Here is a 25,752-nt window from a genome sequence, read left to right as displayed (position 1 = left end):
AAATTGAACTGCTCTTGCATACCACAACTCTTTCTTTAGTAAAAAGCAAAGGGAAATCAGCGATGGTTTACCTTTGAAATGCCACATTGTCAGCATGACCGCACTGAAATACAGTCTGCGTGTCAGCGAGCCAATAAGGAGGCGGCAGGAGGTGCCAATGGCCTGTGCTGGGAGCACGGCAGGCTCTGACTGAGGCAGCAAAGGGCCAACCTGGGCAGCTTCCCTTCCTGCTCTTGGCAGTGCCTGGTGACCTATTGGAATATGAATCCCAATATTACCAGTTAGATTGTGCCTGGGTCAGTGTGACCCTTGCTGCTGAGCCAAAGGCAGCTTCTGTGGTGCTTTACCCCAGAGATACCTCGGCTGCCGGAGATTGCAGCAGGGCACTGAGCAAGTCCAGGCTTGTCAGGAACTCCGTTTACCTCAGGAGAGAGAGCTTCTGGCGATGGTGAAGAGAAGAAAGGAGAGGATTCTGCTGGAGAGTTATATCCAGATGTTTATTCCATGGTTACAGAGGTCTGAAACGGGGCAACTGCTCCAACCAGAATCAGGCCGCATGGTCTGATTAACCTTTTAAGCTCCGGGACAGGGGAAGGGGAGGGGACAGGTGAGCTACCAACCAGGTGAAAGGGGCAGGGTCTCAAGGGAGGATGACAGACAGGCCAATGACCTCTGGGCATAGGGGCATCTTTTGAATTTGACTAACCACACGACGCCTTGCTGGAATCTTAAGCCTGATTGACAGGACTCACTCAGCAAGGGGGCGAGGGGGCAGGGAGAGAGGTATAGGCACACCTGGGAAGGGACCCGGAAGTTTAAAACAGGACATTGCAACACACCGCAACAGTGACCAGATGAGGGAGCCCACGTTTCTTAGCAGAGCACCCCTTCCGTTTGAAATTCAGCTCATTATAGTACTTCTACATGAGGTTAAGGCAGCATCTGTTCAGAAATATGTCAGAACACAAAGGAGAAAATGAAGACAGACCTCGGGGTGGGGAGGGATTGCTAACGTTTGTAATTCCTGTTGCAGTAATTGATTGTTTCTGTTAATCAGGCAGCCAGTAACCAAACACACGTTTAGGCATTACCGAGTACTAGGCAAAGGTGGATTTGGAGAGGTGAGTACAGAAGTATCTTTCTGCAAGGCACTTCTTAAGGAATCAGAGAAAAAGGGGAGTCTGTTTAACTCTTGTCTCTATCAATCTACATTTGACACATCACCTGGCAAACTGTTGTCAATGCAAACTGTTTTAATGTGTTAAAGCATTGTAGGTCGTGCACAAAGCTGCAGAAAACTTGTAGTGACTGACAACAGTCGCTTCTATTTAGAAATTTCATTTGGAAATGAGAATTTAGTTGCAATTTGCTAATTATGTAGAATATTCATGAACCTAATTTAAAATCTATAGATTTTAATAATTCTGTTTATAGTTTATTGAACTGCCTCTGTACATGGTTTATTGTGATGTGAATATTTGTCCTTGACACATCCTAGGACACTTAGCACTGTTACTGTAGTCACTTGTTTCACTAGCACAGGATCCACAGTTTTGCTAAACTATTCAACCCCCAAAGAAATGTACTTGCCTCTGTATAATCACTTTTTCTACTTCTGTTACAGTTTTTGTGAACCTTTAAAGTTTCATGAGTAAAGGCTCTGATATTTACAGACCATAATTTTCTGACAGCATTAAAGAGTTTAAAAAGAAAGTTAAATTTAATTTTCTTTAAAATAAAAAATCTAAAAAGCCTCAAGCATCTCTGACACACTATCCTTCTTTTTGTAGGTGTGTGCCTGTCAAGTACGGGCAACAGGAAAAATGTATGCTTGCAAAAAGCTAGAAAAAAAGAGAATAAAGAAGAGGAAAGGAGAATCAATGGCTCTAAATGAAAAAAGAATTCTAGAAAAAGTGAATAGTAGGTTTGTAGTAAGTATCTACTTTCTATTTTCAGAAATTTATCTTGTTTGCTTCATTTATCTCTTCCAGGAGCTTGTGGGCACAAAACTCTTTTTAAAATTGATTTAAGGAGTGCATGAGAGGAATGATTGATACAATGATAAATACATTTTGTATGTGATTGGGAATAGTTCAGTGCACAAGGATTATTTTTGGTCCACCTGCTTTATTTCTGACAGCCAGAACATTAAGGCAGTGTTTCAGCATGCTGATGCCACTGAATCTTTGTCCTTTTCTTAATTTTATATCCTGAGGTATTTTCATAGCATTTGTTACCCCGTTGCTGATATATTTTAAGACAAACATGACATTTTAATACTGTATTGATTCAGGTTATATTGCTTTGCTGTGTACCAAGGCTTAAAGCAGTATCTTGGATGTGAAACAATTAACTTTTTAATGGAATTTCCATGTAATGGAAATCTTAGTTTTAATACCTAAGCATTTGTAACTTGTGTAAATTATGCTCTGTTAGTAGCTCTAATTACTAAGCAGTATAAGAAGTTAAAATGTTCAAAGATACACCAAGTAAAACTTTCCCCAGGTAATGTTTACTTTTTAATTGTAATGTCATTTAAATGTTAATTTCAAATACACTTTGCTTTGGTTTGAAATCCATTGACTTATAAATTTTGTATTGCTGTTCAGAGGATTTTAAAGTACCTGTTTTAGAGGATAGTGAAAGTTATTTATAAATATATATGTATAAAATATGTATGTATGTATGTATTTTCTGATAAGTTTTATGTATTAGAAAAACCACTGTAGAATACTGCCAGCTACAAGAAAAATTAAGAATTTGCTGGCCAGACACATTAATATTTTAAACTATTGTAAATTACGGTTTTGTATAAATATGCTAATGTTATTTTTGCACAAGGCTTCTGGGCTTAAATTGACTGAAACTGAATCCAGGGAGTACCTGGCTTGATCCATAAATTACTAAAACAGTGAAACTTCTATTTCTGAGTAACATTTTTTTCAGCATATGTAAACACTGTAAATCAATAATTGATCCAAGTTGAATTTGAAATTGCTTTATAAAATTGAGGATGAGTTATTTTCTTCTTGCTATCCTATGGTGGTTTTTATGCAACAGAGAAGACGTAGGTTTAGCATTTGCAGTAATGCTGGTTTTGAAGTGGGCAGATAACTTGTCATGCCTCTCTCACAAGTACAGTCATAAATAGCTGGACACAGCAGTTTAAACCACCAAATGGGAAGCTATGCTTTGAGTAGCTGATTTCTGTATTTATTTAGTTTTATGATTTAGTATTGTATTTATACTTCTGAAGGAAGAGTTTGGTTCTGTTACTGAATTAAAACAATTATTTACTTGTACACATTTAAAATAAATTTTTTGAGTTAAAAAAACCCACACCCTACTTTTTTTTTTTACCTAGCTAGTTTACCTAATGTAAGCTATGTTTGAATTCCATTGCTCTTAGTACAAGGTAGGTAATTTTGAAGATCCTACCAGATGATCATCTGCATAGCATAATTTAACTTTGTAACTTAAGCAGTTCAATTTTGTGGTATATTACGTTGTGTTACGTGGGGAGGGTTTTGTTTTATTTTACAAGTTTACTTTAAAACTTTAAATGCACTTTAAAATCTTTCACCTAAAACCTGAAAAAAATGTGGTGCTTTGTCCTTGCCTATCAGCACCACATTTCAAGTACAGTGAGAAGAAAGATTGTAAGGAGTTGTACTGAGTCTCTGCTGTTGGCAAGTTCTAAATGAGGGAAATATGCAGTTACCTGGGGGGAGGCAGGGGTAGGAATAGAAGCTACACATTTGATTGAAAATAATTTGAGTTCCTCTAGGGCAGTTTTGAGTCTCGTAGTTCAGGAAGATGGTTTGGCAGTGCATAATTCATGAGATATGAATAAAATCAGGAATATGCTCATGCTGTCTGGACAAAGAGTAATACAGGTACCGTGCAGCTGAGGGGCATCATCAATAAATGTATTTTCTGGGTACCTGAACAGATCTGCCACTCAGCTTTTGTGTTGTGTGTCTGGTTTGTGTACACAGGCAAATTAGTCTGAATTCCTTTGTGTCTACCAGTACTCTGCAGGAATGATTTTCCACTTGTATGTTTTGTTCTTTTTGCCTTAAAAAAGGATTCAAAGTTGATTGTATTGGAAAAAAGATCTGTGAATTGTTTTGGGGTTTATGAATGATTAATGGTTGTGCTCTCACTCTGCCCATTTTTAGGTTAGTTTATCCTATACATATGAGACAAAAGATGCCCTGTGTTTAGTGTTAACCATAATGAATGGAGGGGATCTGAAGTTTCACATATATAACATGGGAAATCCTGGCTTTGATGAAGAAAGGGCTATTTTCTATGCTGCAGAACTGTGCTGTGGGCTGGAGGATTTGCAAAGGGAGAGAATTGTTTACAGGTGAGTGTCATCTACACTTACTTGTACTTTTTCACATCTCTTCAGTGTTAAACATATTAATTGTTTCCTACTAAAACAAGTTTGTATTTTAATTTTGTAGGAAAAGAATAAAAAAAAAAAACTTAGTTGTCCTTTTCATGGCATATCCCTAGGAATATATGTCTTATGTCTTCTTGCTGTTGATTTAGGTCTTGATGCTTGATATATTTTAAAACAGTATAAAATGAAATTAAACTATTATCTACAAAGCAAATTAATTTATAATTTTAATGCATAAGTTTTAGGAGTATGGCATTTTGTTCCTGCTCACTCTAAAGTAGTTCACAGAGGGCTCTAGAAGTCCTTGGCTGCATTGCATCTTACACTCCCAAAGGTAACAGGATAGTCATAGCCCATGTGAAAAGCTCCTTCTTCTGTTTTAGTTTCAGATTCCTCCAATAAAATTATTATTGCCTTTGAATTAATGAAACTATCAGAAGCTTTATGCACTGCAATTGAGATTGTATGATTTTAATGCTCTGTTTTGTCTCTGTACATACATCATTTAACCCCTGGTATGCATTAATGTTACAGAACAAGCAAACAAACTTAGTGGGGGACCAAGAATGGTTTCTTTGTACTTGTGCTGTGTAGCACCAAGTGTCACACACACAGACACACAGAGTGGCAAGTGGCAGAAGCAGAGTGAATCAGGTTTATGCTGGTGCTTGGATGTGGTTCCCTAGAGAATTTGGCCAGTCTTGCAGTATTAGACACTGTGTTTTGGCATACACATAGGAGGGAAGCAGGGGTGAGACATTTCATCAGCTACAAGTAGGTCATTTTACATTCTTCAGATGAAAACAAAACTGATTGTTTAAAATACAAAATAACAAAAAAGCCTAAACAAAACAAAAGAGCCCAAACCACAGCCCCACCAACTTGTTAGCTGTTTCCCCACAAGACAACCTTCAAACACTTATGTCAAATCCCAGTGTTCTTCAGTTTTTTTACCTCTGATCTCTCCTGGTTTCTCTGCTATTGTAATCTTATATTTAATACCATTTATTAACATTATAAGGATTGTTGAGACTTAAAACCATGAGGAGCAGAGCATCTTTATGACTTTTGTCTATAGTTAATCTCATAAGATAATGAAACTTTACCACGAATACACATATTACAGAACATCAATTAACCAATATGTGGGGGGAAAAACCCTACTTAGATTTCTTGGTGAACAGTTTTCTCTCATTTAGAATGGCAACTCTAGAGTCATTCTTCCTAAATTTTTTTCTTTTATGTTATTCAGATTCTTCTTCTTGTCACAACTGTATGTATATATGTATAGATACATATTGTTTTTAAGAATCTATTTCAATAGCTGATTCTTTAGCCAACTACTGGGTTTTATGTGTCTATTTCTGGCTTATATTTATGGTGGAAGAAATCTAAGAGACCATCTCAGTCCACATGCTTACTGATGCATACCACAAATACACACATATAAAAAATAACCATTAAAAATTAACAATATATATTATAACAATCTATAGTGCACTATTATAAATAATAATGTACATTATACATTTTATACAAATTTTCATGCATATATATGTGTATGTGTATCCTCAGGAGAATCTGCTAGGGATAAATCCTAGCAAAACTTCTGATTCAGCTTGAATGACTCCCCAAATTTTCCTTGAGCAGGGAAAAATTCAAACATTCCATTCAATATTTTCTTTTGTTCTCAAAGTAAAAATGCACAAGATGCAAAATTGCAACGCTGAATTTATTGCCCTTTTAGTATTTCCTGAGTCTTGCTATCATTTAATAGTTAAAAAATGTTGTTTGGGAAACTTTGATGTTTACAGAAAAGTAATAGGAAACTTCTAGAAAGTTATTGCAAAGAATCTTAACTAGGTGCAGTGTCTAGGAAGCTTTAGAAGTTGCATGGCCAAATTAAAGAAATTGAGTTTGAATGAATGATATAAGCCTGTGCTTAGTCTTGGGATTATTACTCTTTGTTGATATTCTGATGCCCTGAGGTGAAATATAGCAAGGGGCCAGCATTAAACTGCAGCAAACACTTGTATTTTACCACTGTCAAGCTGATATTCCTCAGGAGAAATGCTTTTCACTAATGAACACAAATTTGGGTGTAAATACTGGTTCTTTATATCAGGACTTTGTTAATATAAATTAAATAGTTATGGTAATATCAATTAAAGAGGACTAAAGAGTTCAGGGACAGTGGATCTCGTTCTCTGGTTAAACTATTTGTATTATAGGTCATCAGCTTCACAGATTTTTTTTTTTTATAGGTGGAACTGGATAAATTGCTTCAGTCAGAACCAAGTTGTTTTCTGTTGAATCTGTTGCATTTCAGGGCTTATAGTTTTGTCTTTGCTTAATTCACATTTCTGTTGTTTAATTTGTAGAGACTTGAAGCCTGAGAATATACTTCTTGATGACTGTGGTAAGTAAAAATTAAAATTAATTTGAAATCAGGAATTATACCTCTAATACCAAGCCAGAAATGTAAGGGATTTCCTCATAATAAAAGAGACCTCATTGATGAATCTTAATTTAGCAAAGACAATACTGCCTTGCTTTTTAGAAAGGGGGGGAAAGCTTTGGGAGTCAACCATTAATATTTATGAAGGGTCAATTTTCTACCTTCAAATGGCTAGTTTTTCCCTTTTGCTCCTCATTTTCCCCCTCATCTTGATTTAATATCACTAAAATTTTTACATGGATTTGTTTTGTTTGTCTTTTCTTCAGTTATGGAAACATGATTTGTTAGATGAGGGGGGCAGACTTTTACTTAGTAAACCAGATTGTTTAGACAGTGGGAAGAAATCTGAAGTATTTCTGTTTTAAAATTTTGACTAAAAGAGGTCTGATGGTCTCTGATGCATATGTGGCTGGAAGGAATCAAGGAAGTACAAACAAAATGAACTGTTTGTAGTCCTTTGTTTGTCAAAAGCCAAATTAATTCTCTTTAATGTCTTTGTATGCAAGTCATTACCAGAATCTTTTGAATTGACTGTGGAACATGTGCAGGAGTTCTCTTCTAAGCTGTGGATTAATATTACAAGTTTGTTCTTGTAACTGCTGAGCATTTTAGTTGAGGAAAAACTGTTTTTGAAGTCATTAGCACACTATTTTTTTTAAAGTCAGCATGTTCTGACTGATAATTTTCAAAAAAAGATGATGCTTGAGAGAAGTCACTTTCCAAGAGCTAAAGCTTTGCTAGACATCAAATGCATTCTTTAATTTTTCTCTCCAGCAATGTCTTAGAAAAGCTGAAGGGTTCTTTGAGGAAAAATGTGGCCTTGCAGGACTGCACTAGAATGCTTCCTCTCTGCCAGGGATATTTTGATCTAGTTCCAGAGAGCACAGGAGACTAATTAGAAAATCTCTTCAGGAGCTCAGATCTTGCACTTGAAAAGGAGTTCATCAGATGTCAGGAGCATCTGAATGTATTTAAAATAACATTTGCTGCTCCAGAGCATTACCTTATTTCCAGCCAGTATATAAAATGGAACTTGACTTTCTCCTCCCTCTCTGTCCATCCCCTGATTATCTAACACATGTACATAAGAAGTTAATGTGCTGTTAACTAATATTGATGCTGTAGAGCTTTTTGAATGCCATAGCATATATGCACAAAGGTTAATGGGGCATTGGAATGGGCTACCCAGAGAGGCAGTGTCCACTCTTGGAGGCTTTCTAATAAGTATTTTAAAAGCCTGGGACACTTTGGGCTGCCTGCTTGCTCAGAAGGTTTTACTAGAGACCTTCTGAAATCCCTTCCAGCTTGAATCATTCTGTGAGTCTGTGGTGTTTCTGTAAACAACAGTATCCCTGTCCTTATAACCGGTGTTAGAAATAAGTGTGAGTTTTGCTCTTTTTTTTCGTTTTTGCCACAAATCTTTCTACAAAATTCTTTTAGAATTGAATTGGAAATGTAATTGTCCTTTCTTCTGTCTAGACTTTTACATTTTTATTGAGAAAGTACCTTATGTGTTTTTACATTAAAATGTCAATACAGTTCATGCCTTGAAATGGCTTGAATGTGCTTGAAACAGTTCAGGAGTCTATCCAACAAAGAATGGGAATATCCATGGGAATGTGAGGGAGAGTGGGGTGGATTTATTCCCATTGCCCTGCTTGGACTGGTTCCCCACTGAGCAGTGCATGACAAACCAGTCCATTGCCAGATGATTTCTGTCAGAGGTACAGCTCTACAGGCCCTGTGTGATAGGGGAAGGTCAACTTGAGACATTTGGCTGATAAAGTGCAATAAAAGCTGTTTTCCACTTAGGAGTGATTCATGAGAAGAGGAAATCCCAGAATTGAACTGATATGTTACTATATAAATAATTCTGAGTAGATTATTGACTGGGCTGCTCTTGGTTTGGGGTGGGAGTGGGGATAGCAATTCCAAGTACTCATGTTTGGCATTATTGGGGTACTTCATTACATGAAAAAGAGCTCTCTCAGTACAGGCTACAGTTTTCTCACATTTGGAATAAATTAATTTTGAAGTTTTATTAAGAAGTCAGAAAGCTAAGGGCTTGTGGTGGGTATGCAGAATGGAAAACCACAAGTGTCTGATGCATAGATGCAGAATCTGAAATGAGCATTTCTCTTTGTCCAAGAACAGCAGCCTATGCCAAAGAGCTTTGCTTAAGAGCAAATTATTTTTGTCTGACCTTCAGAAAATCAGTTATATCTGTGCCTCTCTTTCTGCACATTTTTAAGGAGGGGCTGAATAAAACACTCTTTTCAAGTTAAGTTAAATAAACTTAGGGCTATATGAATCTTTTGATACTTTGCAGTGGGGTTTTTTATGAGATGTGCAATAGAAATTTTTTGTTTTAAAAGTGATAGTACTTCATTATTTTACTTCATTAATTGGCTGACTATGTATAATTTATTTTAACATGAATAGGACATATCAGGATTTCAGATCTTGGATTAGCTGTGCAGATTCCAGAAGGTGAAACTGTCCGAGGACGTGTTGGGACTGTTGGTTACATGGGTATGTAAAGCATCCTTTGCTAGTTACATTTTACCAGAAAATTTGCTTCTGTGAATTTAAGAACTGTATTGGACCTGGATTAGTTACTTGACATGTTATGGGAAGAAGAAAGGTTATAATATGCATTTGTAGATGTTACTTAATTGTAAGCCTACTGATAAACTTGAAAACTTAACTGAAAATTCCAGCTTTAGGCAGAACTTGAACAAAGCACCTAATTTTTTTCTGGGATTCAAAGAGATTTATGGTCACAGGTAAACAGAGAAATTACTGTGATACTACATTTCTTTCCATGCTTTGGAAAACTTCATTCTCAGGGTTTTTTTTTTTCATTCTCTAAAGAATACTGGTTTTAAGCATTCAAGAAATCAAGTTTTTCTCTTGAATATAAACAGAGTTCTCACTGTAGAAATTAAAGTTTTTTCACAGTACAGAAGAGTCACACAAATATGTCTGCACAGGGCCCAGAGAGAGTACCTGAGAGTTTTTCCAATACACACAATTAGTCAATTTAAAGTGAAATGATGTGGCTGTGTGTTTGTTTTTGTTTTGCAGCTCCAGAAGTGCTCAAAAACGAGAAGTATACATTCAGTCCGGATTGGTGGGGCCTTGGCTGTTTGATTTATGAGATGATTGAAGGGCAGTCTCCGTTCAGGAAGCACAAGGAAAGAGTTAAACGCGATGAGATTGACCGCAGAGTAAAGGAAGACCAGGAAACATACTCAGACAAGTTTTCAGAGGAGGCAAAATCCATCTGCAGGATGGTGGGTGAAGAGACATAGAGGTTTGGAAATTAAATTTCTAATCCTTTTAAAGAGACCAACTACTTTATTTTAAAATCTTGAAAAATTTTCAGAATGGGATTTCCTAAACCTTCCTTTAGTTCATATGAAAGTTTGTGATTGTTCATGAGCTGTTCAGTTAACAAACTTCAAGAATTCAGAACTTTTCTCAAGATGAAGGAAAGCTGCATAAATTAATTATTTATCACATGAATGAAATGGTCTAGTACTGCTTGGACCAGTTGTTATTGTAGATGGAGTGCAACAGCATGCTCAGATAGGATACTGCATAGGAACAAGTGGCTGAGTAGTACACCAGTTTCTTCACATAAAGCATTATCTACAAGACAATTTTTTTTTCTATCTTGCCTCTTCTTAAATTTATACAGAAAGCTTCACAAGTTTTCTGTACTATTTAATGCAAGATATTAAATGCATTACTTAAGCCCATAGGAAAAAATAGAAGTCTCTTTCCTGAAAGGAAAGCCTACTGCAAAGTCTGTACTGTCAAGTCTTCTTAATATGACATCAATTAAAATATTTTCATATAACTTCGGGCATAATCTTCAAATAATGTGCTTTCAGGGGTTCTTTTGTCTGTTGAAAATATATTTGTTCCCAGAATGTTGTTGTTTGGGTTTCCAGGTATAGTTCCAATTGATACATGATAAATTTACTTAATAGGAGCCCAAGTAGCAAAATAAACTGATTGAAAGACATTGTATGTAGATTATTTTTTTTTTCAGTTGTGGGATTGTATCATGGATCAGCTTTTTTCCATGTATCTGCAGTTACTTGCTAAAAATCCAGGGGAACGACTGGGCTGCACTGAAGGAGGAGCTGCTGTTGTAAAGCAACATCCTATTTTCAAGAACATCAACTTCAAGAGGCTGGAAGCTAACATGTTAGAACCTCCATTCTTGCCAGATGTAAGTAGGTGAGACAGATTTGATTAGTATCTAAAAAGGGAAGAACTGTCATAATTCTGTTAGCAGTCATATGAACGCCAGAGAAACTTTTAAAGTTAGTTACACTGCTAGGAGAATGCCATTGTGGCTATTGCTGATAACTAATTGTTTTGTGGTGTTTCATCTGAGATCACAAAACAATTTACAATAGTGCTATTTCCCTAGGGAGCTTTGTAGCTGATTTCTTACCCCATAAAAGTCCCCTTCCATTGCTCAGATGCAGAAGAAATGAGGAATAGCTTTGAAGAAAATATTCCAGAGTTGAAAGAAAGGTGACAGAAGATGAGTGAATTATGATAATCACTGAGATCCAAACAAACTGTTTCTGGCTTTGATACTTCTTTTCTCTTACTTGCAGGATGGATAGAATTGCTCAGGTTACTTATGAAGAGCATCTTTGTATTTCTGTTCCATAGAATAATATAATTTGCTGATCAGCAGTGTGAAATGTAAAATTGCAGACATTTTGCTCTCTTTTGCTCATCTAGAGAAAATAAAACCAAACTAAAAGTCCCCAGATCCAAAACTTTAATGAAGTAATCTTGTCTTGTACTGCAGCCACGTGCAGTTTATTGTAAAGATGTCCTGGACATTGAGCAGTTCTCAACAGTGAAAGGAGTGAACCTGGATACCACAGATGATGACTTCTATTCCAAATTTGTGACGGGTTGTGTCTCAATCCCTTGGCAAAATGAGGTAATGCACATTTCATAAAAGATTATTTCTTTAGCACAGCAGTATAGAATATTTAATAAAATATATAATTATAATTATTTTCTCTAGCAGATGTAAAGACATTTCTGCTTTAGACTTCTTTGCTGAGAGGCTTAAGAATTTTTTTTCCAAAAACATAAGAAACTTGCTAAAAACTGAGATTTATAGTAAATTTGCATAAACAAAGTCTGGCATCTTGTCATCATAGGCACAGCTTACAGAACAGTATTAGTATCTGTAAGACCACCCTTTCCCTGTTCTTCAGTCCCATGTTATTCAGTATTGCTGTTCACAGGAGAGGGATGGAATGCTGTTCCAAGTGTTCAAAAGCAAATAGGTGCAGTGCAAGCTGTTTGTGTATAGCCTGTGTATCAATAGAGTATCCAAGTGACAGCAATACAGAATTGCAGGCTCACCTTTTTCAAGGTTTCAAAACAAACAGTTCAATATCAGTTGAGTCAGACTTTCCCTTAAGAGTTTGTTTTGTGTGCCTAGTGAATGAATATTCTAGTAGCCTGCATAGAGTACTAGAATTCTGCTGCCTCTGCATGCAATTCAAATCTATTTACTGTTTCAGCAAGAGCACTCAGTAACAATTACTTCAAATTGTAGTTCTTGCTATCAATGCCTTGTCCCCATTATAATTTATTCGTGACTTTCTGAAATTGCTATTGTCTTGAGTTCTCCCAATGTCATTTCTCTCCCCGTATATTGCATTTTATTTAAAGCTTGAACACAAAAGATGAGAAATTTCTGAATAATTTGGAGGAAAAAGTACATTCCCCTCTGTTTTTCTTTTGTTTTTTTGCATTACGTTAAGGATATTTGAAAAGGTGTAATTTGACATAGAGAGCTTTCACTGAGAAACAGTGAGTCTTGGAGAGAGAAGTATTTCCTATACTATGTTGTAATTCTAAACTTCAGAATATGATCTAGACATTAAAAAATGCACTGCAGCTTAATAACTAACCCTGCAGAGAGGGTTAAAGTTGGAAGTAGTTGTAGAATTCTTGTGATGGAAATTGCTGTTCTTCAAGGCAGAACTGCAGATTTCATTGTACATTTGTGCTTATTTTTTCTTTTAATTCATGTTACTGAGCTTTCTCTCCAATTTTTGCCTCTCAAGACTTTCTCTCACCATTCCATAATTTACCCAATGTCCTGGTTTACAACAAAAGCAGGCTGCATTTCTTCTTATTCCTCTTTATGCCCTCTCTCCCTCTACAAGGTATATTCACAGTTTTAAGCTGCACCAAGGGAAATATAGGTTGGATAATAGGAAAAAGTTTTTTACAGAAAGAGTGATAAATTACTGGAATGGTCTGCCCAAGGAGGTGGTGGAGTCACCATCCCTAAATGTGCTTAAAAAAGCCTGGATGTGACACTTGGTGCCAGGGTTAATTGAGGTGTTAGGGCTGGGTTGGACTCGATGATCTTGAAGGTCTCTTCCAACCCAGTGACTGTGTGACTGCTTTGGCTGCCAGCTGCTGTGACAGATGTGTACTGGTGCCACTTACTGGTAAATGCCAGCTGGGTTTGGCCATTAGCCACTCCCCCCCTTCTGACCCTGCCTGTTGGTTGTATTTTGGCATTCACTCTTCCTGCTGTCCTTTCTGTACCCACTAATTGTGGTTTTATTTCTTTTGTTTCTGTGCACACAGACAAAGATTATTTCAAAATCCCCATCTTTGTTATATCTTTTGTTTTCCTCCCATGTCATGTTTATTAATTAAGTTCAGTCAAGGGCATAGAGATATTTCTTTTTTTTTGGCTGGCCTGCTCTAAAATGAACAGAATACCTGAAAGGAAAATCTGTTTCTGGTTCTAAAAGCTTCTCTTTATTGCATCATGAGTATAAGAAAGGCAAGAATGCAAAAAAAGCAAGAGAGTACCTGACACCTGTGTGAGAGTGCTCTCATTGCTATTCTTTAGTTGGTTGAGTGCACAAGGTGAGTCAATGCCAGCTTTGTGCTTCCTTTTGGAGACAGTGGGATAGTTTGGCTGATGAATTTTTAAGTGTTAGGAGTACCCAGCCAGGGAACAACAACCACCTGGAACTTGTTTGAGAGGCTTTTATGGATATTTCATTTATATTTCATATGTTTTAAAGATGATTGAAACGGGATGCTTTGAAGATATCAATGCATATGAAACTGATGGTACTGTGTCACCAGACAGAGAGAAGTCTCCTAAGCCAAAGAGAGGCTTCTTTCACAGACTTTTTAGTGGAGAGGTAAGGGCATTTATTTTCTTCCATTAAATTAACTTCCATTCTTTTTTTATTTTTATTAATTTGTGATAGGAAAACCAAGTTGCTCACTGCATTGTGAAACTAATGAAATCTGGTTTGTTATGGCTTTGCCTCTCCACCACATTTCAGAAATTATGGCAATCCCTATAACTACAGGAGGCTTTGCTGCCTCAGCATTCTGTCCTCCTCTACTTACCTGGGTTCTGTTAAAAACTGTGCTCTAGACCTTTGCTAAAGAGGTTAATTTGCATCTTGCTTCTTATATATTTTGCCATTTTTAATGAAACCTGTGTACATGTCTTCAGAGATAATTGAGGCCCTGTGTAAAAACTAGTAATAAGTAAATTTATAAGCAAAAATAAATAAGTTTATAAGCAAAAATAAGTATCTATCCAATAAATAAGTAAATAAGTCAAAATATCCCCAAAATAAAATGAGAAGCACCATGAAACAAATGTTAAACTATCTTGGGCAGTTTAATGCTTTCACCAAAACAATGACATAATAGATCTTTACCTAGCTGATAATGCACAGCCTTTTCTTACACACAGACTTCTTAGTAGAAGAATTTCCTGTTCAGAGAATTGAGTATTTACCACCTAGAAAACACATCATGTATTGTAATTATCTACAGGATATAAGAAATAGACTATTTGTAAAGGTTTGCAGTTGAAAATGTTATATAGAATTCTGCTTGCTCAGTGTGCCTGCACATAGAGAGGAAATATCTTGAGAAGCTTGAGTATATTCCAGTAGTGAAGAGGGTAGAAATTACTTTTGCTTTCAAGCAGAAATGGAATTTTTAAATTGCTAGGTGTATATTGTTAAGTAGCCGCAGCAAGGCCGTGTATTAAAATTGCATGAAGAAATTTTTTGTCTTCAGCTGGCAATTCACCTTTCTAAAATGGTACAATGCTAATGGAATGTATAATAGTACTGTCATTTTTAGTTCATCTTTTCAAAGACACTTTCCCCCCACTTTGACTAATGGAATAGAAGGGATGGTTGAGTGTACTAATATTCTCACATAGCTAAAGCTTGTGTCTTACTGTAGTCTTTTCCAACCAAAAATCAGCAGGATTTGTACTGTTCCAAGATAATGGTTCTATGTATTGAGAAGAAGTCCTAAAAAATGAATATGGTTTGACAGTTTTCAGTTGGTTTTGAACTAATAGGATTGCAGTTAATTGTCTTGTGAAGTTAGAAGAAGGAAAGAACTTTAATTCAGTTTTAACAATTTGAGATTTGGGCTTGAGATTATGGATTCCTTTGAGTTTCCCAAAGCATTTACTTAGCATGGAATAAAATGTGCTGGAAAAATACCCACCCCCCCCCAGCCTTTCTGTGTCCCATAAAACACACAAATGAGCAATAGTGTTAGTTCTGCAGCTGAGTTGTCTGTTTGTCTTCTCTTGCAGGTCTGCTTTAAGTCTGATTGCAGTGATGATGAGCAGGAGTCCTCCAGACTTTAAATCATTTTATGCTCATCAGAAAGGATGAGCAAGCATTAAATGTTTTATATCTCTGTAGCAAATTGTATTATATATATTTTTTATCTGAGTTTAAGGATTTTTGTACATTTGTACTTCATTTGTTTTAAGATGTATATTTTCACTAAAGCTTAATTGTACAAAAAGCAATGAGTGCCATTTGAGTGAGTGTGTTTCTGTATGTATTTGATTTATCTTGATTATTTTTTGCCCAGTGGAATGAATCTAGGAATACTAAAAGGATTTTAAAGCACAGAGATAGTATCTATGGCATCACTGTAACTTGACTCTGTATGCTCCTGGTAAAACTCTTCTTGATCATTAGGATCTTTATTAGCAATTTTCTTAACAGTAAAATTGATGTACTGATAAATTTAATAATTCTGGTATTATCCAGCAGCATGGCAGTGCTATTACCTAATGTATCTCTCAAGCAACTGCTAAGAGAAAAAAAGGAATTCAGTGCACTGTGGCCAGCTATTAGGAATTGCTCTTTATTATCAGGCTCTGTAGAATCTCTTTCTGTATTTCTGTATAAAGAGAACTTTGAACATTTAGCTTAGTCCTCAAACTGAAGTATCCCATCTTCTCTTTCCTACCCATCTTACACATCCTCTCCATAGAGTTTCTTGGCATGAACCATGCAAGTCAACCTATGCCAAAATTTTATAACTATATTTTAAAAACTTTGTTGTCTTTACTGAAATTATTTCTTTTTACCTGTGGGGACACAGTTTTATTTTATTTTCTGTAAATGCAATTGTTTTTAACTCCATGTAGAATGTTATGTTTTTATAATGGGTTAAAAAACAAAGCCTGGCTCTTCTTACTAACATCCTCTCTGCTTATGTTGTGATATGCAATGTTCTAGGGTTGACAGTGATCACTGCCACTGGGGGAAGGGCAAGGTAGCATTGAGTATTGAATTTAATTATGTAAGTATTTTTTATAGCCTTTTAAAACAGAAACATTAAAATACGTTAATGATTGCTTAATACAGATATGGAACTGGTATTGAAGTTTGTTATGTTTACCTGATGTCCATTAGTAAAACTGACAAAAGCTGCTTGAAAGCTAGGCAAACTTCCATTCTTCTGGACTCATTGTAGGTCAGACCCTTTGTTATGTAAACTTCTAGTAAAACTTCATCTGGGTATGAGAGTCAATTTAAAGAGCACATTTCATTAAGAGCCTCTTCTGTTTTCAAAATTGAGTTGGATACTTGAAATATAATGGAGTTGGAGACATGAGTTTAGTTTCATATTTTGTTCTGTATTCTCAACTGTGCATGCATTCATTGGGGCACCAACTGGGCCACACATGTATTGTACACGCAGAGCAACTGAATAGCACCCCCACCTCAAAAAGGTCCCTCTTGTGATCTGCAGACCCACTGGAAGAAACTTCAGCTGCTTCTGAGAAACTCACAAGATATATTTGATATTCAAGCCCATCATCAGGTTTTAATTCACGGTATTTGGTCTCTAAAGACAAAGTTTTAATGGATTAGAATTTGAAAAAATTGGAAAACCAGTGTGTTGCAGAACCCTACTGGGGCTCATCTGGTGTCTCTCTGAAATTGTTCCTCTTGGCTACTGTGCCACAGGAATGAGGAATGAGCCTATTTTCCAGTGTGTTCAGTGCATTTTTCCTCCAGTCTAAAACAGCACACAAGACAGCAAAATGACTCTTTTAGAGAGTACAAAGGGAGAAATTGGCAGAGGGAGAGAGAGTTTGAATGAATTACTGGAAGATGGTCTGATGTAATACTGAAGGGATGGGAGACTTGACAGAAATATCTGAAGTAAGGGTGTTGGCTAGAACCATTATGTGTGAGACAATGAGCTGGCAGTCTGACCTGACCCTCTTTATTTTGTACCACAGCAATAGAAGAACTCTAAAAAGAGGGGAATGGAAAAATGGAGAAGGAACAGAAGGCTTTTATAAATACCTACATGGTTGGAGAAGTCATTGTTTCCCTGATGAAGGGGTTTGAATTTTTAAGCTCTTAGGTTTGCTGTTCTGAGGCAAAGGTGACTGTATAAACAGCAGACATGCAGGGTGACAGTCTGGATTTAATGTCTGTGTAGGGCAACTTGAAATTTGGGCAAGAATACCACGGACACAAGCTGAATATTTTTTATGAAGAAAAATTTTTGTGAAGTAAATTGGTTTTAACAGATTAAAAAAATATCTGAAAGTCTATTTATCATGTATTTCAAGTTTTCTTTCTGTATGGGATGGAGAGGAATCTTAAAAAAAACTAAAAATCACTTCTCTGTTTTGGAGTGTTGAGGGTTAACATATATTTTCCAGGAATCTGTGAAGAAAGAGGGTTAAAAGAAAAGGGAAATTGTTCCTAAGAAGTGGTTATTTACATGTCTGCTTCTTTGGAAAAAGGAATTCCTTGTAAAAAAAGTGAGAATTTGTTTGTTTTAATAAAGTTTTACTTAAGAAAAAACTTTTGGAATTAAACTAAGTTCAGAATACTACTATTGAATTGTTTTGAGTGAGTACATGTTTGCAGGATTATGACCTAATTCCATTGGGTTTGGGGTTTGGTTTTTTTTGGTTAGTTGATTGGTTCTTCCCCAATAGGCTCAAGATGGCATTATTGTGCTATAAATTTGTCCCTTTTGGCTAGAAATACAAGCATGTAATAATGACTGCATCTTGTCTGATGGAATCCCCTGGAAAATTAGCAAAAACAAGGAACTGGAAGGATCAGCAATCAGCATAAGTCTCCTTACACAGTACATGGAGGGGAAGATGTTATGCTGTTTAATCTAAGGTGACTACATTGGTTAAAGGCCTTTTCTGTAGTATAAGGAGCTTGGAGGTGCATCTTGAAAGCAGGGAAAGGCTAAGGAGAGGGGAGAACACCTGAAAACAAAATATCACGGTGCAAGATATTTAATATGAACTTAGCTCTTGATTTTTTTAGTACAAAACTGGGACAACGAAGGGGGAAAATAGCAGGTTGTGTTGACAGATTATGTAGCCTTTTACTACATGAAACTGTTGGGGTGGGATGGGGGAAGCCAACATAACTTCTTGTAATTCAGCATTCTCTAGGCCCATATGTTAGAAGGCTCTAACAATCCAATGTTCTACTGGTGCAAGACTTGGAAAGACCTATGGAATTCCATGGAGTTATTTGCATGAGATCAACCCTCCTTTCCTGTGGTGTGTGTTTCCAAGCATTTGTGTATGTAAATCTTCATGTTTGCTTGTGAGTACCTCAAACCTCTCTATTTAGCTCAAAATTCAGAAACTGTGAAACAATGTACCAGTGTCTTATTGGTTTACTTAATGCTTTTCAATGTGACCAGAAGAATAGAATCTTCATGCCTCAGGGTTGTTTTTTCTAGTAAGAAAAGTGTCAGCTTTTCCCTGCTCCCCGAGGTGTGTTCAAAATATAGAGATGGTGTTGTTTCTGGACTATAAAAACAACAGACCAGTCTCAGCTGAAAAAAGGAGCACTTAAAACTAATAGTAAACAGGGAAAAAACCCTGTGGTATGTCTGTAACAAGAGTGTTATTGACAAACCTTAGCCTTTAATATCTCTTGTGTCTCTTTTTTTTTCCCAAATCATTCTTAAAACAGTAGTCCTGAATGGTTTTGAGTATGAAAGAGAATTCTCTCCAAATCAAAATAAAATCATCTGGTTTATAAATCAAATATATAAGCAAATATAATATAAATGCAATTAAAAACAACTAACAATCCATTCTTAGAATGCACTTCAATTATTTTTCAGACTACACTGATGTAAGAATTTCCTCATTGCCATTTGTATGAATGGAGAATACTTGTTTACAAGTTACTAAAATATGACAACAAAAGTTATATTTTCCTATGGTTTACACTTTATCATTATATGAATTTAACATTGGGATTATCATCTTCATTTTAGTGTAGGTTTTCAGAAAACACTTCTCTTTAGGAAGTGAAATTTGAATTATTGGAAAGCATCTTTAAGCTGAAGTCATATTTACTTTGATTTTAATTACTCACTTGGCTTATTCGGTGATGATGATGTATTTTCTGTTGAATGAAACATTCTTTTTTATTTCATAATTGTTCTTGTGGTGTAACTTAAATTTTGCACATGAGATGTAGGTAACTTTTTTCCATGATTCAGATATGTCCAAACCACCAGAATTCTTTCCAGGCATAGGAAGCTGACTGTTAAATGTGATGTGTTACTTCCAGCATCTCCAACCACTGACTGTTCTTGTGTGAGCTGTTTTCCTGGACGTTCTAGCATTGTAATTCCTGAAATAAAAGCAAAACACTGCCACATGTCTCAACCACATGTATTACTGTCTAATGTGATTTATTTACCATGTCTATTGTGGTAGCTGGGATAGAAAAAGAAAAAAAAAATTGTAATTAAAATAAATTTCGAATTTATTGAAGCAGAAAATGTCTCCTGCATTGTAAGCTTTTTACCAATGTAAGATAGTTGAATCCAGGAAAAGATGCCCTAGTTCTGCTGCACTGGCTCAATTGATACCTTATCTCATGGTCTGGATCTAGATTTCTGCATAAATTTCCATGTGAAAAGACAGAATTATCGGCATGGGCTGTTTTTCATTTGCACATTTATTGTAATTTTATGACATGAGTTGAAGGACAAAGCCCCCAAATGCTCTCCAAAAGGGCTTCAAATTAAATGACCTTAAAAAGGCACAGCCAGGCTGTGGCATATTGCAGATTATCCGTGCATATGCCAAACCAGTGGGCCACTGAGACTCCTCCTGAAGTCTCATGGAGTAGGACCAAGTACCTGCTGAATTGTTCATGGAAATGCAGAAATGCTGGCCAAAGTGAGACCTCAGGATAAGGTGAAAAATACTCTTGACATGCTCATCTTAAAACATTAAATAAGGAGTTAATTTAAGAGACAAGGTAAGAGCATGTTTCTTTTTCTCCTGGAGGATGAGATTAATTAGTTGTCATCCCTTAAATTTCCGATGATAATCTTTTAGCTATGCACTGTTAATTGGAACTTCATTTTTCTTTGTGGCAACACCGACTTTACAAAAATGCTTGTTCTCTAATGCTGCCTTGCTTTTTCTTGCCCCCTGCCTGGTTTGCACCACTTTATTTTTGCCAGTGTGGGTGTTGTGGGGCAGATCAGTGACATGATCCAGGCAAAAACACCACGGATCAGTTTGGGCCAGGAGAACTTACAGATAAGGTATTGACCAAAGAAAAACCTGATACCCTGAGATAGCTCCCAGTCAGCTCTCACTAATGAGCCGCTCAGGCAGGGAGAACAAAGAGCAGCGAGCTTGTGGGCAGGCACTGCCTGGGCTCCTGCCGTGAGTCAGCAGCCCACGGGGACTGGCACACTGATCAAAACTTCACAACAGCCTTGGCTGGTGCCTTGTTTAATCTTTGATAAGAGCTTGTGCTCTTCTTACTGTGCTTCAATGTATTTCGAAGTGTGGAGTGGCACATGCACAGAGCGTTCCAACTCTGCTGTCATCTTTTATCATGTCTCGTTTGCTACATAAAAAATTCATGATTATCCACATGTTCCAGAGAAATGTTTCTGCAAGCTTTATCATAAAATAATCGGGAGAAATACAGGTTTTACCTTAAAAGTTCGCATTTTGTAGCATTTCTATATTGAAATAAGGCTTTGCTTTAAGTTGAATTACTTTCAGGACTAAGGATAGGTTTCTGTTCAAAGGACTTTTTCAAATGGTTTGTCTTTTATTAACACGCTAATAAAGTTAACTGGCAGAGAGAGCACTGGCCTAGTGAATATTTGGCAAGAAGGTTAGCTATGACTTCTGTGGCCTGAATATTCAGAGACATGAGCTTCATTCCTTCATGTTAATTCAACCAAGTTGAATTACTGGAAATTTATTTTCTTAGAATTTCTGAGAGCTGTTCTCCATTTTTATTGCTGGAACCAGTTTCATGTGTGTGAGATAAATTGAATTGCCTGTTCTTATCAGCTGTCATTTAATGTCTGTATGAACAAGTAGATATATTAAAATCAGCGGTCGCAATTGAAAGCTTCACAGTACTGTTGATTTTTTCTAAGTATTTACTAATGGAATCAATGATTTAAATATTCTATACTGTCTCTCTTGTATCCTGTATGTTTAATATGTGTGTGCAGAAATATTCTCTGATGAAGCAGGTCTCCGCTCAGGACAGGAGCGCTGAAAGGGCAGCACGTACGCTGCCAAGTTTCAAGTCCTGTTCCGGCAAGAGTCTCCGCAGCCTAAAATAAAACCGGAGCGCCGGCAGCGCCTTTGGCCGCCGCTTGTGCTGCGGGGGCTGCGGCGTTACCCGCTGCGCCCCGTGACGCGCGGCCCGGGAGCGGCTGCTCCCGCCTTGCCGGGGGGGGTCCGTGCGGTGCCTCTGAGAACGCGGCTCGCCGCGGGGCAGTGCCAGGGGCTCCCATGGGATCCCATGCGCTCCCAGGGCCGGCTTCCCGCCCGCGGCACCCGCGGTTCTGCCCTGCCCTGCCCGGAGCCGCGCGCGGCCGCTGCCGACAGGGAGCGCCGCAGAGCAGCGCACGGCGGCTCGGGCACGCGGCGATGGGCGGAGCCTCCTTCTGATTGGCCAAAATGCCTGTCGCTCTCGCCGCTGTCCCGCCCCTTTGGCTGCCCGCGTTCCCCTGTGTGTTCCTACGTAAAGGCGCACGTGACGCCAGGCCGGGGGTGCCGCGTGCGCATGCGCACTCGAGCCCCGGGCCGCGGGGCAGCTCCAGGAGGGGCGGGGCAGCCCCGGGGGCGGGGCCCGCGCGCGGGGGCCGACGGGACGGATCAAGATGGCGGCGGGGCGGACGGGAAGCGCCCGCGGCTCCGAGCGGCGCCCGCCCCATTCATCGCGGCTGTGACGGGCCGGGGCTCACCAGAGCGCCGGCAGAGCGCCGGGAGCAAGCCCGGGGGCAGCGCCAGCGGTAGCGGGACAGCACTCGGACCCGCCAGGCGCCCGTGACAGGGCGGGTCGGAGCGCGGGCCGGTGCCGCCGGCGCGGGCGGAGCGGACATGGCCACCATGGAAAAGCTGACGAAGGCCTTCGAGTCGCTGCGCTCCTTCCAGCAGCAGCAGGGCCCCGCTGCCCTCCCCGAGGAGCCGCTCCAGAGACCGTGAGTGACCCGCGCCCGGAACTCGGGGGCTTCTCACACGCGCGTCCGGCACCCGCCCGGGCCGGTTCTGCTCCGGTTCTGCTCCCGCGCACCGCCCCGAGCCGGGCCCGGCGCTGCCCGGTCCCTGGCAGCTGGCGGCTCCCGCACACACACACACACACACCGCAGTGTCGCGATGCTCTGCCTGCTCTCTGCCCAAGTTCACATCTGGAGTAACTTTTGGGGCGAGTGCGTTTGAAAAGTCCCCAGTGCGGGAGATGAGCGGGAGGCGCAGCGATGCTGTGTGCGTTCACAGGCTGGTTCTAGGAAGGAAAACCTTTTTTTTCCCTAGTGCACTGCTGCAAAAAAGACAAAAACTTAGCATAATTTGAATGAAGCAGTACTTTCAGCATTTTCTCTTCTAATAACTGCTGAAGCGCTTTTTGTGAGACCTTGCTTTTCTGTGCTTGATGCTTTCTGCATGAGTGTCTTTTCTCTGAACTCTCCAGCTGACTGCAGCTTCCTTGAAATGAGAATTCAAGGCTGAGCAAGAGAAATTTCTTCCACTCTGTTATTCACTTTTGATATCTTTAAGTATTGGTTGTTTTTCAGTCGCATTTCTTCTTTCCTGTAAGAGCAGTGCTCTGAAAGTTCACGTTGAAGTTAAAAGCAAGTTTTGATATTTGTGAATCGAAAGTTTAGAGTAGAAGTCCGAGCTCTGATGCTTTCAGAAGGATGTCTGTTTGTGACAAAGTTCATTTCAAGTCTCGTGCTGAGATGTACTGCACAGACACCTAAGAGAAGTTCGTTTAAATATTCCTAATATCTTTTTTCTTTCTTAAATGTGAGGGATAAATGTGTTCGATCCATGAGATAGCTTTCCCGTTGGAGGGCATTACTGGGTGGAGCAGGGCAAGGAGCTGTTCAGTGCCGCGGTGCTGCCCCTTGCGTTTGCACCCTCCGCCAGCGCCTTTTACCGAGCCCGTGTGAGGGCAGGGAGCTTTTCAGGGATAAACACGCGAGTCGCACTAATACTTTTTCTCCTGCTGTTGGGAGAAGGGAGAAGCAGCAGGTAACTTCTCCCTTGGCACTTTGCTGTGGTGCTGGCAGAGGAGCAGAGCCGTGGCTCTGGGCTCTTGGCCACCTGCTCCCTCTGCACTTTCTGACACGGTTGCCAACTAAATTATCACGGTTGGTGCTATTTGTCTCTGGAGAGTGTTGTCTCAAACAATCTCGGTGCATTTCTACCTTTCTGATGCTTAATAGGTGAGAAAACGCATCTTATTCATGAGCTAGTTGTTCTTAGGTGCCTTACTGGTCTACAGGGACTAATTGTTCTGTTTTGTGCTTTTTTTGCCTTTTTTTTTTTTTTTGCTAGTACTTTATGTGGCATGGATGAACATCTATTTCCAGTCTTTCCTAGGTGCTGTTCAAATTTCTGTCTTGAAAGTTACTGGTGAGAGAGGTCATGGTATTGCAAGAGAAAATCTTTAGAATAATTTGTGATGCTCATGATATTATGCTTGGTTTGGTGGTCTAAATTTAGGCATATTCTACTGTAAACATTAAAAAAAATATTGTTGGAGTTGTCCTCATTGACTTTGCTTTGGGTTTAAAAATAGGCTGTTTTCAGAAAGCTGATGGGACTGTATGCCCCCAGGAACTGGACAAACTCAGTGACAGCACTGAGCCTCAGAAAAGCCAGTGAAAAGCTGTTGTGGCAGCCTTTGCTGAGGCCTCCCAGACTTTTAGTGAAATAGCAGGTGACATATTGAATGTAATTCAAAACATTATGTGCATTTATTTTTTCTTGTTTGTAGTAGAGTGGAAAGGAAAATTGTCTCTGTGTTTGGGGTGTTCATCTTTGTTGTGGTTCTCTGTAAATAAAGGGTAAATCTCTTGTAGTTCTGTGTAGTAAGTTCCTACCACCCTACTGAGGACTGTTCCTCCTATGAAATGTTTTAAGATCAGAGAGATTAGAGTTGAGAAGAATTAATTGTTTACCCAGCAGGTGTCTACGTCTTTCTTCACTTTATTGTAAGACAATGACTCCAGAACTTTTGATAATACTGATATCCTCTCCTTTTTAAATAAAATCGTAATTAAATCCAAGCTTTTACCAAGAAGATAGGACCTCTTTCTGTTTCAAGAGATTTTAATCAGCAATAATCATGTGGTATGCTTACATTATGCCTTACAGTCAGATGTCAGTCTCTGGTCCCCTCTTTCTTATCTCTTGTTGGGATTTTTCCCTTCTATGTAAACTTAACTTGAGTTCTCTGTCATATTGCTTCTCTACACTTCTGCTGAGGCAACTAATTTTCTTCCTTAGATTTTTTCAGCTTTTTCAGACTCTGACATTTTGTTAGAAATTGGATGTTTTGTTTTGAATCACAAAGCTCCCATTAACTTAAAAGTTTACTAATATGGTGTAATTGATTTGTGAATCCAACAGTGGATTCTTTACATTTTCTCTTGTCAATTTATTCTGATAGTCACTTACTGTAATTGTTTTCAATTTTTTTTTTTACATTTGATTCTAACCATTACCTTTACAGCAAAAGGTGCTGTAAAAGCCCAAGGAATATGCTTTTTTCTATACTCTTCAATTTTTCTGTGTCTTTTATGTTTGACTGGAGCTGTGGTCGTGGATTGGTTTGGTCATTGCTATATGGAGGCTTAGCATGAATTTGTTGTTTTACTGAAGATCACAGGAACTGCATGGGTATTACTTATTGCCCTGCTTGTCAGAAGTGGCTCCTTGATGGTTTTTTGGCATTACCATGTCTAGAGCAGTTCTGGTTACTTTGACAATCCATCACTATAATCCTGTATTACTGCACCTTGTTTCCAGTGTCCCCTATATTTGGACTGAGTTATTTCTTGAGCCACTTATATTTCTGTTTGTTATTGAAAAGCAGGTTTTAGTTTTTTTACTTTTGTCAAGATTAATGTCAAGCTATTCGGTTTGGCCCTTTTTTCTTATCACTGGCTGAGCTTTAGAACTTCTGTACTCTTCACATACTCTTAATTTCAAGGTGTCATA

General features: G+C 38.4%; 2 protein-coding genes across 5 annotated transcripts in view; both read left to right on the top strand.

Annotated features, from left to right (window-relative positions):
- GRK4 (G protein-coupled receptor kinase 4) overlaps positions 1–19,925 on the top strand; it is a 39,129-nt gene extending 19,204 nt beyond the window's left edge. The window contains exons 7-16 of one of the 2 annotated variants that reach the window (XM_005485688.4): positions 1,058–1,121; positions 1,791–1,931; positions 4,182–4,372; positions 6,793–6,830; positions 9,312–9,401; positions 9,957–10,165; positions 10,975–11,112; positions 11,710–11,847; positions 13,976–14,098; positions 15,535–19,925. In XM_005485688.4, the coding sequence (XP_005485745.1) occupies positions 1,058–1,121; positions 1,791–1,931; positions 4,182–4,372; positions 6,793–6,830; positions 9,312–9,401; positions 9,957–10,165; positions 10,975–11,112; positions 11,710–11,847; positions 13,976–14,098; positions 15,535–15,588 (1,186 nt within the window). In that variant the 3' untranslated portion in view covers positions 15,589–19,925. Of the gene's footprint in view, positions 1–1,057; positions 1,122–1,790; positions 1,932–4,181; positions 4,373–6,792; positions 6,831–9,311; positions 9,402–9,956; positions 10,166–10,974; positions 11,121–11,709; positions 11,848–13,975; positions 14,099–15,534 lie in introns of those variants that run through there. The other variant, XR_012580490.1, reaches the window with a different exon arrangement.
- A 2,439-nt stretch (positions 19,926–22,364) lies between these two features.
- The window catches only part of HTT (huntingtin), an 80,873-nt gene continuing 77,485 nt past the window's right edge, over positions 22,365–25,752 (top strand). For all 3 annotated transcript variants that reach the window (XM_074541638.1, XM_074541637.1, XM_074541636.1), the window contains exon 1: positions 22,365–22,727. In XM_074541638.1, coding sequence (XP_074397739.1) covers positions 22,627–22,727 — 101 coding nt within the window. In that variant the 5' untranslated portion in view covers positions 22,365–22,626. The remainder of the gene's footprint in view (positions 22,728–25,752) is intronic.

The sequence above is a fragment of the Zonotrichia albicollis genome, chromosome 5 (genome assembly GCF_047830755.1).
Source record: "Zonotrichia albicollis isolate bZonAlb1 chromosome 5, bZonAlb1.hap1, whole genome shotgun sequence".
NCBI lineage: Eukaryota > Metazoa > Chordata > Aves > Passeriformes > Passerellidae > Zonotrichia > Zonotrichia albicollis.
Note: the sequence above shows the minus strand (reverse complement) of the source record. Positions and strands in the feature narration are given on the sequence as shown.